This window comes from Ctenocephalides felis, unplaced genomic scaffold (assembly GCF_003426905.1).
Source record: "Ctenocephalides felis isolate EL2017-DRISC unplaced genomic scaffold, ASM342690v1 CF-g0.4_SCAFFOLD_01886, whole genome shotgun sequence".
NCBI lineage: Eukaryota > Metazoa > Arthropoda > Insecta > Siphonaptera > Pulicidae > Ctenocephalides > Ctenocephalides felis.
Genome location: NW_020538040.1, coordinates 107,667,171 through 107,687,319, shown reverse-complemented (window position 1 = coordinate 107,687,319; position 20,149 = coordinate 107,667,171). Strand labels below are relative to the sequence as shown.

The 20,149-nt window shown below is 30.3% G+C and overlaps 1 protein-coding gene across 1 annotated transcript in view; it reads right to left on the bottom strand.

The window, feature by feature from the left end:
• LOC113376836 (F-box/LRR-repeat protein 2) overlaps positions 1–19,436 on the bottom strand; it is a 549,588-nt gene extending 530,152 nt beyond the window's left edge. Inside the window, exon 1 of the mRNA XM_026616906.1 lies at positions 19,085–19,436. Within this exon, the coding sequence (XP_026472691.1) occupies positions 19,085–19,180 (96 nt within the window). The 5' untranslated portion in view covers positions 19,181–19,436. The remainder of the gene's footprint in view (positions 1–19,084) is intronic.
• Positions 19,437–20,149: the final 713 nt, after the last annotated feature.

The following is a 20,149-nucleotide window of genomic DNA, read 5'->3' as shown; positions in this document are numbered from 1 at the left end:
TACGCGGTTTGATGTTTTGTCTTTATGCAGTTAAAGCAGTACGATTGCTTTGAAAAAAAGTTTAGATCTTTCAAAATATGTCAAAATAAAGAAAACATTTTTTTCAAAAAAAAAAATTAAAAAAAAATTAAAAAATTTTTTTTTTTCAAAAAAAAGTAATTTTTTGTCTAATTGTTTGTCAAAAATCTTATTTTTTCGAAGTAAATTTATTTCAAAAATGTTAATCGTTTTTAAAAAAATAATAATTTTTGGTACGGGAAGTTCCAGCAATTTGCCTTAAGGCACGATGCCTTAATTGCCTTAAGACAGAATTCCACTTACAGCTAGTTCATAAAGTTATTCTAAAACCCATATGTACTTACAGAAAAACACTTTGGGGGACAGTATTTAAGAGTAATACAAAAATTATTTAAAAATTCCAAAATAATATTCTAAGGATCATTCCGAACGCACCAAAATATGTACCGGTCTGGCTGTTTCACCAGGATACGGGCCTGCAAACTGTAAGAGAAAAAATCACAAGATAAATCATAAGTACAGACATCGTTCGGTGAACCATCATAATAAGGTAGCCAAAGCGCTCATGTCAATAAACTACGCCAGAAGACTAAAGAAAAAAACGCCTTTAGACTTGACTAACGCATAAAACCAAATCTATTTATATCTGTAATTTTTTAATTAAGGGGAGAATGCAACTGTGCACTATTCCAAGCATTCAACAATTCATTTGCAGACAGCTTCTTCTTTGTACTCTTTAACGATATTTTCAATTCTTATGCGATGAATTTATTTCTAACTTAATTGCCATCTCGTATTTACGCGCACTCTTTTTTTTAACTTTTTTACTCAAACTCTGAAACCGCTAGATCTACCTTCTTAAAAATTCAACAAGTTCTTCATTTTGTCGATACAAGTAAAATATTTTTTGCATTATTAAAATCGGATGCTCCGTTCTCTTAAAAACCGAGTTAATTTTTTTGGCACTTTTTGCCACCAGTCTTCAAAACGGCTGGTCCTGCGTTGTCCAAAAACTAATCAATACGTCTCTCTGTCAATAGGTTTCAAATGCTTTTTGAATGATTCAAATCAGTTTAACCGTGTTTCCGACATGACACACACATACACACACACTCACATCCATTTTTTTCTAAGGTATGCCAAAATGTTGGCAAATGTTGGGTTTTATAGTACTCAACATGAGCTTTAAGATGAGTACTATTAGTTTTTGCGTGTAAAATGAGTAAGCTATCATGCAAATAAGAGGCACATACAATTTTTATTTTTCCTTTAAATCATTCGGTTTCATGAAACACATTTCCACCAAAATCAAAATTATTCACATTCCATCAAGAATTAACTTCATTATAGAGATCTTGACGGATTCTAGCAGATTCATTACTTTAGTACAAACTATTTTCAGAAAACTTACGATTTTATAAAAGAAATCGATTTTTTTTTTAAAATCCAACTAACTTTCAATATATCTCAAAAAGAATAAAAGATACGTATAAACGCATATAGATAAAAATCAAAGGGCTCTTTCTGGGTTATCATTGTTTTTTTATCATTGGGTTATCACGCGAAAATTCTTAGAGTTATGATTGTTTAAAGACTGCGCGGCTGCGCAATCAGAGTCTCTCTCGAGTCCTTTAACCCTTCGCCGTTTCAAAATGGGAGGAGCTACGCAAAAATTTATGATAAAAAGAGTTGTTAACTTTTTTATTACTTCTCAAATAGTATATTACAAATTGTGATGAAGTCAACATTAAAAGTGTTATGACCCAAAAACTAATCGCATTTATGTCGAATTGTGTCTGAAAAATATTCACTGATTAAAAGCGAGTTAGAACATTAGTAGATTACTGAAATGTCTAAAGTTTAAAGTTAGACACATGTATTTTTTAATTACGATTTATATAATAATGAAATAAAAGATATAAATCCAAGAAATAAAAGAACATCTTAAGAGTAGTTAACACTTACCAATTTACGAGGTGTGGCAATTAAGTAATGAGACTGATATTGCCGCGATTGTGGTAATTCTACGACTTTAAAATTGCCTTTTCCTCCTCCCGGCTCTCCTTCCCCTCTTTATTGGTATATTTTTCATATCCCTGACTTGTTTAGTTTGCCTGCTCTGCCTTGTTGAGTAAACGTGTGTTCCTGGTGCTCGTCACGAAAATGGAGAAACAAAATAAACAGGGATAAAATTTTCGTAAAATTAGACTAAACAGCTTCGGAAACGTACGCTAAAATTGTAAATATGCAGGATGATAGTGCTCTTAGTTGTGCCCAGGTATTTTGACCACAAGAGGAGTTTAAGGAGGGGCATGATAACGTGGAAAACGAGGAAGGTGAAAACGGTGATGATTGTCTGTTTTAATACCCGTGAAATCGTTTATAAAGAATTTGTTCAATTGGGGCAAACCATAATGAAGTCTACTATCGCTAATTACTCGAAATCTTACGAAAACTTCAACAGGATGCGCTCAGACATCGTCCACAACTGGATCCTTCATCACGACAAGGCGCTGTGCCACACCGCCCTCAGCGTGTCCCTGTATTTGGCCTCTACAGGGATCGTCGTGTTGCTACAACCGCCTTATTTGGCCGATGTATCACCTTGTGACTTTTTTTTGTTTTACAGAACAAAATCGGTGGTGAAAGAAGCCCATTTTGAGTCGATTCAGAACATCTAGGCGGACGTGACGAGGGTACTTGTAGACCTCCAAGTCTAAGCCTTCCAGAAATGTTACGAAGCATGAAAAACGCGCTGGAATTATTGTATAGCTGCCCAAGGGGCCTACTTCGAAGGGAATGACAGAGTTGTAGAATAATTTTAAAATATACGGTTTTTATGGAATCAGTTTTATTACTTAATTGCCACACCTCGTATGGTATAACTATAAGTGCATGGCATTGTGTCTTAAGGGGTTACATCACTGTTAATTTTTCTAACAATCAAACAAATTTACACCTAAAATATACCTTGAACTTTTTAGAATATGAGAGAAAATATTTCATATCTAAAACTTTATTTTTAAAATCCCATAGGACAAGCTATATTAATTGTAAGGCAAATTGCTAGAACTTCCCGTATCGTACTTAAAAATTCGAGGAATGAAAATAATCAATAATTGTTTTAAATAATTTCAAAAAGATTATTTATTATAAAGACATACTGTAAATTTATAAGTTCTTATTATATTCAGCAAAGTGCGTATTCCAAAAACAATTTATATGTTTGTTTACAAGAACTTTGTTCATTTTTTTTAAAATACGATTTTTTGATAATTTTGAAGTTTTTCCAAAATTTTTAAAAACTATTTAAAGTTCAATTTTTTTTGTAATTTTTGAAAAAAAAAAAGTTTTTTTTAATTTTTCATTAACTACGAAATTTTTTATAAGACCATTTTTTGCACACCGTTTACACAAGCAAAAGTTTTTTTTAATTAATCTAATCGTTCTTTCAAAAACTGAATGACCATTTTTAAACCCTTTTCGCTTTATACCTTCGGAACGGAAAGATGTGCCGTTTGAAATTTTAAAATTAGAAATCTTGGTACGGAACAAAAAAAATGACACAAAATGCGTACACATTATTAATTATTTAGTCAATATAGATAAAATGTTTTTGAAATATTCAGATCGAACTTTTCGTTCTCTCAAAAACTGAAACTGAAAACCATTTTTGGTCCTTTTTGCTCCGTATTTTTAAAACGGCTAGAACTGCCTATGCCAAAAACTAATCAGCACGTGTCCTTATCAGTACGAATCGAATCGCTTTTTCATTCTGATCTATTATGTTTTAGGACGTTCTAGTATCCGAACTAATATGTTAAGCAAACCAAATAAATATAAATTATAAATTCATTCATCTAATACTTTCCATAGATATTGACAAATGACATTTCACATTTTTTTAGTTTACAACTGTCAAAATCTATTTAAATTTATAAACATTTTAGTATTTTGTTTTTTATTAGTAAATTTCTGTAAAAATTTATGGAAATTTATAAAAATTATAAAGCTAAATTTATTAATGCCAAAATTTCTCCTTCTTGATCGAAATTTAATATAATATTATATAATTTATTTTTCAATAGTGTTTTGTATCTATAATTTGATTAGCAATATTGCCTATAACATAATTTGGAATAATTAATGATTTGTTACATATTGAAGTTGTTAAAAATTCAATTTTTTTGAACTGCAAAATTTTTCTGTGATTAATGTTAAATTTAATATGTCGCTTTTTAATTGTGATCTATAATGTTTTGAGGAAGTTTTGGTATCCGAACTAATTTGGTAAGCAAATCAAATAAATATAAATTATAAACCTATTTATCTAATAATTTTTATAAATATTGACAAATATCATTTAGTGTTTTGTTTTTTTTTTGGTCATTTTCTGTCAAAATTTGTTGAAATTTATAATATATACGCACACGATGAGCCAATAAAATTTAAAATCGGTTCAGTAGTTTGATCATCCATCGCGAACCAACATCGTGACACGAGGTTTATATATATATATATATATATATATATATATATATACATATATATATATATAAGTCCTGGATTTTTTCAATATATTGATTGTTTCTTTTTCGAACAGTAAATACGATAATAAAAAAACAATTTGTTTTTTGAAGATGTTTAATAACGACGTTTCGGAACTAGATACGTTCCATCATCAGGTTTTTTCTGTAATAATTTATATATCCATATCACTAATATTTTTTGTTAAAAACACTCGTTTTTTCCGAGAATATTTGTTTTTGACTACACAAGACTTTGTAATACACTGTATTAATTGAGCCGTTCAGTGCACACAGTGACTAACTCCAAGAAACAGAAAGTGGAGAAAAGCGATGAAGTAGAACGTATAAATACATATATAGCTTACATGTGACGGTATATAAGGTTAATTACAGTAAATAGTGAGTAAATAATTATAATTCAAGTTAAAGATTTGATATGACTTGTGGAGTTAATCAAGTTGTCAACTGAAAAAAATAATAAACCTAATTCTTATATATTTATGTTAAAACATTTTCATAAAAATAAATGTTAACTGTTGTAATATATTATTTGTGATTAATCAGTAATTCTATAAATCATATTTTCTCTATCAGCTGTATTCTATGATGATTAGAATAATTTCTGTCAATTTTTCGTAGTGGGGGGAATGAATTTTAGCAAGTCCTTTATGTCTCTCAATTTTTCCTTTTTCAAAGTTCTAGCTTTATAATATAATAACGACTGTTGTATATTATTCAAACATTTTGGTCAACCTGGTACAGACTTTCTTATATTAATAGCTTTAAAATATGTATCTTCATTATAGACACATTTAAATTATATAAGATTGGCTTATATAAGATTTCTAACTTTATCCACTGTATTTTAAGCAAATTTACTGGACACTCTGTAATGGTTACTTTTCTGTTAGTGATTGTTCTAATTGCTTTGTTGATAAAAAAATCTTCGTGGAATATTTGGATTAACTAAAATGGCGCTATCCTTTTACATGTTTTTATTATATTGTACCAATTATCTAGTAAAAAAATGTCTCGATTTTTTTGCACGTGACTCAATAATCTAGAGTCAATAGATAAATAGCTATTTCCACTGACCAGAAATTTTATTTCAATTGACTTAGCTCTTATTTCCGTATTTTAAACAAGTTTCAATATACTTAAGACAGTTTTAATATTTCTGTTTTGCCGGGTACACGAATTTTAGTATGTAAGTTTGTAACATCCTTGAGACTCTACAGTTTTTTGCCAAACAATCTTAGGGTTTATGTTTTTATCAAATTCTTATTTGTGATTCATGAAACCCGAAAACCGGTCCAGCCGGAACATATGCACTACAAAATGGAGTTAATCAATCTGTCTTCTGAAATAAATGACTTATTATTCAGAGGTCAAAAAAAAATTATGTTTCACAGTGTTAATTTTCATTATTCCGAAAAGTCATTATTATCACTAACAGTTATGATTACACTGAGTACTTTCGCACTAATATCTCAGTTTTTTCAAAAAATGGAGTTAGTCGATGTGTGCACTGAGCGGCTCAATTATATATATATATATATATATATATATATATATATATATATATATTAGAGATGGGTAATTCACTGTGGAGTTATCACTCGGATACAACTCCTCCCTCGGAGTGAATCCGAGTGGAGTTGTTTCACAGGATTTGTCATATCCAACTTCCTTAAACTGGTATTAAATCTGTTAACCCGTACAGGCATTTAGTGTTTTTGTCGTTTTTGATTTGAGAAGGAAGCGGTCGCTTTCTTGTCTCGCAGGCAGTTTTATGACCTTTTTTAGGTATAAAAGTCAAAATAAATACCATTGTGCATTTTCCAGAAAATACAAAAATGTTACTTTAAAGATACACAACAATGAAATTGCATTCAAGTGTGAATAGCTCAAATGTATAATTTATTGAATAGTAAGGGGTCATATTTCTATTTACTACAATCTTTGGCCGTAAATGACGGCAATCAGGAATATACATACCGAAAAATATACGAAACGAAATACATTTATTTAATCTTGTTTTTCCATAGCCTGAAATAACAACACTTTAGAGTACAAAATTTATCAGTGATATCATTAGCATTTAAGCAGTAAAAATATTCAGTATTATATTATTACTTTTACACAATTATATAATTGTGTAAAAGTAATAATATGCTAATCTAACTACGCGATATAATATTAATTTTCAAATGGAAATAGCAGAAGAAAAATTTTAAAAGCAGAAGTATTATGTTTTGCTTTTATTGCAAAATTCACTACATAATTTTTATATAAAATTAATCCAAAAAATCAATTATTATCTCATCAGAAGGAAATCATTAAATTGAATTTGATTCTCAAGTTTTGCGTTTTCACTTTGGTCAATACTGCTAAAAATACGAGTCACTGAGTCGATCATCTGGTCGACCGAAAAATTTTATAATCCTTCATTTATTCGTGAATTTTTAAGAAAAATTATTTTATTGATAATTATTCATAAATTTTTATTTCAAATAATTAATGGGATTTGACAAATCCTTAGATATATAAACAGCGTACTGTAGAACACATTTGTTTCGAGAATTTCGATTTCAAAATTGTCGGAGTCATGGAGTTGTTTAGCGGATATAACTCCACCATAAAGCGGAGTCAAATCCGAGTCGATCCGGCTTCGGATATAATAAGCCCATCTCTAATATATCTCTAGTACTTACAGAATTAATTATACAAAAATACACTACACTATTACACTGTGATAACCAGGCTATTAATAATTGGAACATTTAAACTAATTAATTTTTTAGACAATTTTTGCTTACATTCTAGTGTGTACAAATTGACTAACGTCTAAAAACTGAATGAATTGTGTTTACAATTTTTTTGAGAAAGTGTAAAGAAGACCGGCAGACATATGTTTTTTGTAAAATAATAAAATAATAAAAATACACGCTTCATTCAGATGTGGTGGTCTTTTTTACACTTTCTCAAAAAAATTGTAAACACAATTCATTCAGTTTTTAGACGTTAGTCAATTTGTACACACTAGAATGTAAGCAAAAATTGTCTAAAAAATTAATTAGTTCAAATGTTACAATTATTAATAGCCTGGTTATCACATTGTAATAGTGTAGTGTATTTTTGTATAATTAATTCTGTAAGTACTTATATATAAGTTATAACTTTATATTATTGCCTCCTACATCATATAAAATCTTTTAGTTTTCCACTGAATGACGGTCTCGATGAAGACCGAAACGTATGGATAAATAAAGTATTTAAAAACTACTTTAGTTTTTTTTTTCTTTACTTGGTGTTACTGCCCGATTCTAAATAACTTATCAAAATATATATCAACACCAAACTCACATATTTCAAAATATATATATATATATATATATATATATATATATATATATATATATATATATTAGTGATGTGCCAAGTCGAATCAAGTGATTCGAATCATTCGAATCAAGCCTTTAACGACTTGATTCGAATCAGATTTTACTTGATTCGAATCAACTCGCATCAAGCCGCGAAATATTTACTGTGATAAAATATGTATTAACACAAATTTTTCATAAATATAAAATTTTTCATAAATATAAATATAAAAAAATGTTTTAATTTAATTCAATATTATAATAATATAAAAAATAAATATCATAAATATAAAAAATAAATAATGAATTAAATCATGCGAGCCACCCGACTTTAATATGCTTAAATGTATCAGCCAACTCCAATCGTCTTTGTGTGACTTTAACCGCATTCATCGACTAACTATATCATCCGACTTCATATGACTCAAACCGAATCAAGCGGCGATATGAGTTATTCCGACTTCATATGAGCCAACTCGAATCAAGCGGCGATATGAGTTGTTCCGACTTCATATGAGCCAACTCGAATCAAGCGGCGTTATGAGTTGTTCCGACTTCATATGAGCCAAACCGAATCAAGCGGCGTTACGAGTTATTCCGACTTCAATTCTGATTCGAATCATCCCGACTTCAAGCCGTTCGAGCGATATGAGTTCAAGCGCTATGAGTTAACCGTATGGGCGATACAATGCGTCGTCGTTCTTGCGTGTTTATTTATTTTACGGAGCGCTGAGAGCGATTTTATTCGTGAAATATCAATACCCAATTTTGATAATAATTAAGTGTTTTAGATTTTAAATGTTATCAGAATAAACCACTCGAAATTATGAAACGAGTTTCGGGAATCTTTCAATATAATTAGTAGTTTAGTAGTTGTTCTTTTGAAACAACTACTAAACACCAGAAAGTCAGTAAATAATATGTTAACTTCTGATTATGTAAGTAATGGCAAATTCACATTAATGAAATTAACTTTCAGCTCTCAGTTTAGATGCGATCCTTTACTGATTACATAGTAAAATAAACAATCGACCCATGATTCCAAATATTATTTTATATGCTTTAGTGATGCACAATTGTTTGATAATCTATTATTGTAAATTAATTTGAAGATATGTTTTAGCCGTTCTCAAAATTACATTGTTTTTAATAATTTTCAGAATATACTTTTTGATAGTGATTTATGTTTACAATTTCTACTTTGTCGGTTATATTGGTTAAACTGACAATTTTGATTATAAATTTGGATCACTTTTACTAAATTAATACATACATCATTTTTTTTTGTCCATATATATACTTGATTCGAGTTGATTCGAATCATGATTCGAATCAGGTTTTTTTCTGATTCGAATCATTCGAATCGGGAATGTTTCGAGTCGGCACATCACTAATATATATATATATATATATATATATATATATATATATATATATATATATACTGATATATAGTCAGTATATATCAGTCTATCATTAACCTCGGTACGGTCAACATCTAATTCTTGCTCTTTAGTTTTTATTTTATTTTTACCTGAATTTACCGTTAAATCCCGTTATTTTTGTAGTTCTTTATACCTGCGCGAGTGTTTTTCCAATACCTTAAGTTTATTAAATTTGTGATTTGTGAATTTATTTAAATATTTTATATCGTTTTGTCTTTTTATTCTAATTTTTAAATAGTTAATTACTCAATTCATATAGTTTCTTTTTCTAGTTTACTTATTTCTTATTAAATATTTCAAAATGGTTGTTACACGGAGCCAAGTGCCAAGTCAGTCCTTAGATAAAAGTGCCTCAGTTTTGGACGACTTAATCGATTTAAATTCTACTGTTTTTTGCTCTAATTGTTTTCATTTACAATCTCTTGTTCACGACAGAGATATTAAAATTGATAGGCTGACAAAAGAATTGTCTGAGGTTAAGTTAGGGAACCAGAATCTTCAGCTCAGGATTACTGGTGTTAGTTCCGTATTAGGGAATATGAGCTCTTCAGGTTCAGTTTTCAAAGAGTCGTCCACATTTTCACGTTCTTTTTCAAAACTCTGTAATAAGTTATCTGGTTTAATAAAAAAAACGGAACATAGATTTGAAACAGCTTAGGGATGAATTTTTCAAATTAGAGTCCAAAGCAAAGCACCTCGAGCAACGCGTTAATCATGATTTTGTTTCTTTCCGATAGCCACGGCAGATGGTGGTCAGAATGCTTGAGAAAATTGCTTGGACGAAAATTTGATATATTGAGCATAGTCAAGCCGGGGGCCGGATTTGCTGGCGTGGTTGGGGATATCGAGAGTCTGGTATCTGACTTTGGTCCGGGTGACCATGTTGTTGTTCTGGCTGGAACGAATGACGATTCGTCCAATTACACTGTTCGTAGTGCTTTGGAAAAGGCTCGTCGTTCATGTCAAAAGACTAACCTTTGTTTGATGACAATTCCATACAGATACAACGACGTGCGTTGCAACGGGCTGATTTCCGATACCAATTGCTGGATCAACCGATACTACGGTCAAGGAAAGTTCAGTAATCTTTGGATTCTTGATGTCAACAGGCATGTTGGTTTATCCGATTACACCAGGAATGGCTTACATTTTCTTTTCAACGGGAAAAGAAAATTATGTAGGGTTTTAGCAAACGAGTTGTCGAGTCAGTGGCGTAACTATAGGGTGGCGTGGGTGGCAAAATGCCACGGGCCCCCGGCCCAAGGGGGCCCCGGCTCAAGAGAACGCGTGCTCAGAAATATTGTTTCTACATTATACTCTAATACTTTATTTCATTTGAAAAGTATGTTTTCGTAAGAATCAGGGGCGTAACTACCGCTGTATCAGCCGTATCAAATATACCGGGCCCCCAAACCAGGGGGCCCCCAACGTCCGTAAGAAACATTAATAATATAAAAAAATCATGAAAAACGAATTAATCATGAAAACTTCGTTCAATCAAATTTAATATCGTTAAAAAAGTACGCGAGGAATGTAAGATTATTATTTTAAAGAGTTTTATTTTGTCCAGGCCACGGGGGCCCCAAATACACGTAAAAAAGTATGCGAGGAATGTAAGATTATTGTTTTAAAGAGTTTTATTTTGTCCAGGCTACGGGGCCCCAAATACGCGTAAAAAAGTACGCGAGGAATGTAAGATTATTATTTTAAAAAGTTTTATTTTGTCCAGGCCACGGGGGCCCCAAATACGCGTAAAAAAGTACGCGAGGAATGTAAGATTATTATTTTAAAGTGTTTTATTTTGTCCAGGCCATGGGGGCCCCAAATACGCGTAAAAAAGTACGCGAGGAATGTAAGATTATTATTTTAAAGAGTTTTATTTTGTCCAGGCCACGGGGGCCCCAAATACGCGTAAAAAAGTACGCGAGGAATGTAAGATTATTATTTTAAAAAGTTTTATTTCGTCCAGGCCACGGGGGCCCCAAATACGCGAAAAAAGTACGCGAGGAATGTAAGATTATTATTTTAAAAAGTTTTATTTTGTCCAGGCCACGGGGGCCCCAAATACGCGTAAAAAAGTACGCGAGGAATGTAAGATTATTATTTTAAAGAGTTTTATTTTGTCCAGGCCACGGGGGCTCCAAATACGCGTAAAACTAGTTGGTTTGGTATTTAGCCTTGAGGCAAGTTACATGAACTTCCCGATATGTGTAAATAATCGACTTAATCAAAAAAATGTGTAAATAATATACTTTATCAATCCTACTTTAAAAAAAACGATAATAATTTTAGCAAAGTTTGACGAATTTTTAAAATTAAACTACTTGTCGTAAGGCCGTAATATTACAGTAAGTTCTATAAGACCATGATGTATATCGCCGTTAATTACAAGAAAACGGCTGGGTAGATTTTCACCTAAAATTAATCAGTACCATTCCCAACTAATATCTTTCGAACAGTTTTTGATTTTTTAAAATCGGTTCGGTAGGGTGAGCTTAAATGTGGACGAAAAGTTCAACACTTTTTTTCAAATTGCAAAGCAACGGCTTGGCAGATCGTCACACAAAACTGACAAACGATAATCCTCACCGAAATCCATCAAATGGCTTTTAAATTTCTAAAATCGGTTCAGGCGTTTTTGAGAAAACGTCGATCAAAGGTCTAATTTTGACAAATGCCAAAAAAACGATACCAATTTTTGCAAACTTTGACGAATTTTTAAAGCTGAACCAGTTGTTGTAGGGCCGTAATATTTTAGTATGATCTAGAAGACTATAGTATCTACCGTCAAAAAAATAATCATAAAAATCGTCGAATTTTTTTTTTAAAAAACTTTATTACAAGAAAACGGCCCGGCCGATCTTTACCAAAAACTAATTAGGTCGATTCCCAACCAATATCTTTCGAACGATTTTTGAATTTTCAAAATCGATTCAGAATTGCGGGCTAAAACGTGGACGAAAAGCTTTTCACTTCTCTGCTATTTACGAAGAAACGGCTTGGCCGATCGTCGCACAAAACTGACTCCTCACTGACTGGGTCCTCATCGCGATACATCGAATGGTTTTTAAATTTTTGAAATCGGTCCAGCCATTTTTGAGAAAACGGCGATTTACGGCAAAAAATCTGTCGGTGCACACGCACACACACACACATACTTTTTCCATATTTGGTCTCATTCGATTCAGAATGGCTTGAAACGTCGAGAAAACATAAAATTAGCGAATCGGATTTTTTGATGAAAACATAAACTTCTCCTTCGGGAAGTTAAAAAGTACGCAAGGAATGTAAGATTGTTATTTTAAAGAGTTTTATTTTTTCCAGGCCACGGGGGCCCCAAATACGCGTAAAAATTAGTAAAATATAACAAATTTTGGTTTTATTTCACTAATAACAAAAGTTAGAATAAACATGAAAATTTTCTTCTAAATAAATTTAATTTCGAAAAAAAACCATGAGCGTGTAAGAATGTAAAAATATAATTTTAGAGTGTTGTGATTTTTTTTTAATATTTTCTTTAATATTTATGAAGCTCTATAGTATGCAAATAATGACTTATAGAAAACTAACTTTTTATTAAGTCATTTCTTGAATAAATTATGCGAATTAAAAAATCAAAATTAATTTAGTAGTTTGTTCAAAAATTAGCAAAGGAATGGATTGTAAAGACTGTTTGTAAAAACAAAATATCAAACTTAACATGTAGCTTATAAAGCTAATTAAAAATTAAAAAAAATATATGTTTGATTTTCAAAACAAAGCAGTAATTGCAGTTTTAAATTATTAATATTGACTTATAATTATTTTAATGTTTTTTTGTACTTATACATTTTAATTTTTGTATACACGCATTTTAAATAATTTCCTAATTTCAAACCATAAAATATGAATAAGTCGAAGTAGATTTACTCATTTTCAATACAATTCATTACAAATCGTGGATATATATAACATTTAACACGTTGAAAAATTTCGAGTTTTTTTAAATTAAATTAAAACCACTTGATTTTACTGATAGGGGGGCCCCATCAAAAAAAATTGCCACGGGCCCCGGATGGCCTAGTTACGCCACTGTGTTGAGTGTCAAGTTTGTGGCGGGAATGAAACCTTCGGTTTCTAATTCCTTTCGTGCTTAAAGCTGATAACAAATTTGCAATTATTTTTCAAAATATACTAAAACTATCCAATCAACTGAATCAATTAGAAGTGGTTATAGATGAATATAAACCCCAAACATTATGTTTTGCTGAATACTAGTTAAAAAAGTCGGATCTTGAATTAATTAAAATTAAAGGTTATAATTTATCTTCTCATTTCTGTCGAACTCAATATGGGCACGGAGGTGTGTGCATTTTTGTAAGTGATTTCATTCGTTTTAAACCCTTAAATACTAATACTCTTCAAGTAGAAAAACTTTTTGAATATTGTGCTGTTGAAATTAATCTCTCAAATGACGTCGTGTGTCTTATATGCGTTTATCGATCACCTGACCTGAATGTTGATATGTTCATCTCGCTGATGTACGGATTGATTCATAACCTTTTTGATAAATATTCCAAAATCATTGTTTGCGGAGATTTTAATATACATTTTGATAAGCAATCGAAACCATCCATTGAATTCAATTTGGTTTGACTCGTACTATACATGCAATCTTTTGGTTTGACTCGTACTATACATGAACCTACTCATTTTTCGCATCAATCTTCTTCTTGCATTGATAATTTTTTCACCAATTTAAAAGACTTTGATTCGCGTGTTATAAATACCGCTCTTTCAGACCATCGAGGCATAATATTAAATTTTTGTAATTTTTCAACTTCTAAATCTACCTTTATCATACACAAACGTTATTTCGATGAATCAAATAAATTGATTTTCAAATGTCTTTTGGAAAAGGAATCATGGATCTTACTTAACAAGTCCGAAGACTCAAATACAATGTTTGACAACTTCATTTCTACATTTTTATTCAACTTCAATCAAGCTTTTCTTCTCATTAAGAAAACCGTTTGCCCAAAAAATAATACTACAACTCCTTGGCTAACTAAAGGGTTGAGAATTTCACTTAAAAGAATAGCATTTCTTGAGAGATTATCGGTACATAATGATAACATGTCTTTTATAATTTATTTTTTGAAATATAGGGCAACTTTAAATGATCTAATGAATTTAGCGAAGATCAAATTCAACGAAAACTTGATTTTTAATTCAGCAAATAAACAGAAAACAATTTGGTCCTTAATTAACTCGGAAATTAATACGAAAACTAAATCTTCACAGATTGATTGTCTTACAATTAACGGCGACAAGATTATTGATAAGGTAGTCATATCTAATAAATTCAATAACTTTTTTGTCACCGAAGCGTCTAAATTAACAAGCGCAATCAACTCGATCACCATTAGTTCGACTAAATCTCTATCCGCGCGAAATAATTCTACATTCGTTCTTTATCCTGTAAATTTAGAAGAACTAAAACAAACCTTTCTATCGATAAAAGTTACTAGTTCAGCAAGAATTCTATCCCTTTTTCTTAGATAAATTTATGTTATGTTTAAATAAATGCTTCGATGAAGGAATATTTCCATCCCACCTCAAGCATTCAAAAAATTTTCCACTTTATAAGAAAAATAATAAAGACGATATAAATAATTACCTCCCCATTTCGATTTGTTTTTGAACTCTTTCGATAAAATAATTGAAAAAATCTTGCATACTAGATTAACGTCTTTTCCCAATAAATATAATATTTTGTTCAAGAATCAACATGGTTTCCAAAAGAACCATTCTACTTCCCACTCAATTTATAATTTAGTTCATAACATCATTGACTCCTTCAAAGAAGCCACATATTGTACTGCGATATTTTGCGATCTGTCCAAAGCTTTTGATAGTATTTCTCATCAAAGACTTCTTGACAAATTAGAAAATTGTGGTATTCGCGGACGTCGGCTCAAACTATTTGAATCTTACCTGTCTAATCAAACTCAAAGCGTTTACTTAAATTACTTTTACTTAAATTAAGCGTTTACTCACGAGCAAATAATTTCGGATAAATTGACAAGTACATTGGGTGTGCCCCAAGGATCAATTTTAGGGCTTCTCTTATTTCTCATTTATATTAATGATTTACCCCACTGTACAAATCTTTGTGATTTTATTCTGTTTGCGGATGATACCAGCGTTATCATCAAGGCCAAATCTCTTAATGAATTACAACATAAATTAAGCGTGGTTATGTCAGAAATAACGAAATGGTTTTGTGAAAATAATCTAATCCTCAATAATGATAAGACTCAAATCATATCTTTTTGTACAAAAAATCGTTTATCCAATAATATTACTTCTTTAACCATCAATAATTTAGCATATAATTTTTCGCAAGTATCAAAGTTTCTTGGTATCCATATTAATAATATATTAAAGTGGTCTGATCATATCTCTTAATGAGTTACAACATAAATTAAGCGTGGTTATGTCAGAAATAACGAAATGGTTTTGTGAAAATAATCTAGTCCTCAATAATGATAAGACCCAAATCATATCTTTTTGTACAAATGTTTTAAATGAGTATAACTTTCAATTTTGAGCTTGACTGGTGGTCAAATAGACTTTAATATGATGAACTTGATGATGAACATTGTATTTAATGTTCGAATGCTTTTTTTCAGCTCTTTTTTTCGGAAGCGAAATTCGTGCAGCTACTATGATTATTATAAAATTACTATCCTTTTAATATTAACTATAAATAAGCTTGACAAGAGCCTGAAATAATATCTATTATTATTGATTACGGCTTGCTTACGAATAAATAAATAAATAAATAAAATATATATATATATATATATGTGTGTGTATATTTCAAAATTCGAATCTTTGGGTGAATGCACAGGACATCAGAATTCATTTCAGAGATATGGTTTCTTCGGCAAAGTATCTTATATTAATCCTTAGTATACGAAAATCATATGTGCCTATGCGTCTTTTTTTACCCATACAAATCGACCCGCCCTAATATATCTTATATATAAATTTCTTCTGTAACTATGTATGAATGGTTAATTCTTCTGAACTATAATTCGGATTTTCATGAATCTTCCTAAAGTTTGCTCGAAAAATTTTCTAGAGTTTCTGGATTCATAGAAATATAGATAGATTGTAGAAATAAATGGAAAAAATTACAAAAAAAAACGCTTATCATTGTTTGCCCTTTAAAATATTTAAGGCATAGTTTGAAATTAAAAACAAGTGAAGACTGTCATTTGCCAAACATTTCCATTCACTTATAGGCTAAGACAATATTAAAATATAATATATTTATGATTATGAATAAGAAAATTGTAATGACTATATTATTATTGCCGAAAAGCAGATGAGATGTGCCAAAAATTAAAATAATATAAGATTTATAGTCTACATCTGACAGGTGATGCAGTCTGCGCAAGCGTCTGTCAGTGATCGCACATCAAATTAGCCTATAATTCACTTTGACAGATTATTATTTTTTAACTTTTAAATACAGTCGTGTTTTGCTTTACTTTAGTAAATCACGATACAAAAATAATTTACTTATACAAACAATTATTTAGAAGTTTCATCGTGTCAAAAATTCATATGTTTGTCATTGGATACGAAATATTTACTCAAGACAATGGAGCATTTTGGGTCTGAATATTTTTAATGTGCTCCAATTTGCATGAAATTTTGGAACTAGGTTCATCTTACTCTTAAGTTTAAAAGTAAAAATAATTTAGAATCATTTGCCACTTCCCGGGGAGATGACATGCCTTTCCAGTGGTGCAATTGTATCTCTTTCAAACTAACGTCGGATATCGATAAAAGAACTAATTAGAAGATTAAAATGTTTAATAATGTTTTTCAAAAGAAAAATTATTTTTCACGTTACTGGTTACTGAAATTTTTTTTTTTTGCTAAAATTCTAAAAATATACATTTAAACGAAAATCATGTGATGAATAAAATTATATCAATTAAAATCCTAATAAATCCGTGTTCTATAAATTGTTCTAGGAACAATATTAGGCTGGATATGAAAATGGGGTTTTGTAGGACTCAAAATAAGCTTTAAAAGGAGTATTTCTGCTTGTAAAATGAGTGAGCTATCATGCAGATAAAAGACGCATACAATATTTTTTTCATTTAAAGCAAATAGTTTTTGAGTGCCATTTCCACCAAAACTAAAAATAATCGTATTCCCTCTAGAATCAACTTGGTTTAAGAGATCTTGACGGATTCTAGAAAATACCATAACTTTAGTGCAAACGATTTTTAAAAAGCTCATGATTTCATGAAAAAAGGTATATAAATGAAAATTCAAGGTCTTTTATTGACTAATTATTGCTTTTTATTATTTTTCTGTTACACAAATATTGATAGTGTCTAACCAGAGTGTCTTTCGAGTCCTTCAATCCTTTGCCATTTCAAAATAAGAGAAGTTACAGTAAAATTTATGATAGAGAAAGTTATAGCTCATTTATTTACCTTTAAAATAGTGTATTGCAAGTACTGATAAAATCAGAATTAAAAGAGTTATAATCCAGTTAATCCGGTGGGTGGTGACGAAGTGCAAATTGTTTTCACTTCCGAACTTAAGATGAAGATTAGCTTATTTCCGACACACGCTTTTTTTCTCTCCATTTACTGCAATAATTTTGTTGATCGTAGGTTGAATAGAGCACATGTGAACAGGATTTGATAAATTAATTCACTTCAATTATAAACTTAAGTAATAATGTATATTGAATTATTAGTGTAAAAAATGTTATTTAGATCGTAAAGTACTAAAAGCCAGTTAAAACATGGTACGAAATTATAAAAATTATAGGCAACATTATTGAAGCAATTATTTTGGGTAGGAAAATCCAAGGTGATATTGTACCTTTACCGCAAATGCTATATATTAATTCTTTCTGAATTTGTTATACCTTTTAAAAGACTTTAATTTTCAACACGTGTGTCTTATGCTATGACCATAAATCACAAAGCAGGCGATGATTTTTTGTGTGATAAATTTTGAAAATCAATGTTTTAGTCGTGAATAAACAAAAAATCATTTATTTATACATCCACATCTACAGATATGACTGAAAGGTAGTATAATCCTTGGCATTAAAATAAATTGAGCTATTGGAAATAAATTTGCAGTGTATAATTTTTAATATACAATTTTATTGAACATATTTTAATATTTGTTAAAGAAATAATTAAAGTGTTAACTGTGGGAATTGAGAATAATCTTTTTATTTGAAACAGTTCTACATTTAACATCACTCATATATTGGTGTAAATAGTAATTTGAAAAACAATAATGATTATTTTTAACTTAACGGTATAAATATTAGTATAGGATATTTAAAAAAACGTAGATGTGGGTACAGGACAACGTCTGTCGGGTCATCTAGTATATATATAAATATATATATATATATATATATATATTTATTTATTTCTTTATTTATATAATGAGTGAGCGGTGAGCGTCATTGACATTCGCATTTCTTAAATACCGTAATTAGATTTGTGCATGTGGTATGCGTGACTAGTCATACTTCTGAAAAACATATATTTCCAGCCTGTCACACTACCTGGTTCTAGCATAATATTTGCATATAGTAATATGCGGTACATTATATGTCTGTGAACTGTCATGTTCAAATATATGTGTCATTTCTTTCGCTCCAGCTTACCGTAGCTTCTTTTCCTCGGAAACTGCCATTCATGTCATCTCGGGAAATAGCAGCGGACTGCGCGAAATCAACGCTGAGAGCTCCCCAGGAATCCATTGTTATTGCAGTCTGTATAAAATCGCGAACACAATAGATGACCACAGCAATATATCAAAGCTTTCCCAGATTTTATTTATATTTATATCGAACCTCTCTGTACCGCGATATCACTTTAATGAGATCAATTTTAATATATCAATAAATAAATTTATTTAGGCTCTACAATTATATTTAATTTAATAATCACAATCATACATTCACAACACTGGCATTTTATTTGATTTGATTATTATTCCCAAAAGCATATGTTACTCTTGCAACAACGTTATCATATTTGATTGCTTATTTGTTTTTTTTTTTTTTCAAAGATATTTATAAATTATTCACTGCAGAACTGTAATTTTAACTAACAAATTTGCGTTTTCGAACACATGTTTATAACGATATGTATGAAATTAAGTAAATGACAGAACTAAAATAACCTCATAAGTGACGGGCTTTGCTCGTCCCGGGTATGTAAGCTCCAATTGAACAGCTTCAGATGACACGTTCCGTACGCTCAAAATCTATTTAAACACACAACAGTTCACAGACATGTCGGAACAAAATATTTTGCGATTTCATGTGTGGCCAAGTGCCCAGAACGTTCGCTCGCAAACGGATCGACATTCTGTTTGTTTTCATGAGTTTTATATATTTGCAAACCTATATGCTGCAAATGTTTTCTAAAACTATTGTCGGCAACCGAAATTATCAGAAAACATTTTACTCAAGCAAAATGTGGGAAAGAATTTTTCTGATTTCACTTTCAGAACACCAGTATTAACTCATTTACACATTATTTACTCATCAATTGTACACAAAAGGATAATAATAGAAATTATTATTTAATGTAATCACATAAAAATTGGTCTTTTTCTATATTAGTTTACTTTTTTCAGATGGAAATTTGTTTATACTACTTCAGAACTTATAATTTGAATACTTTAATATGGTTACAACAAGCTTTATAAATTAATGTATCGA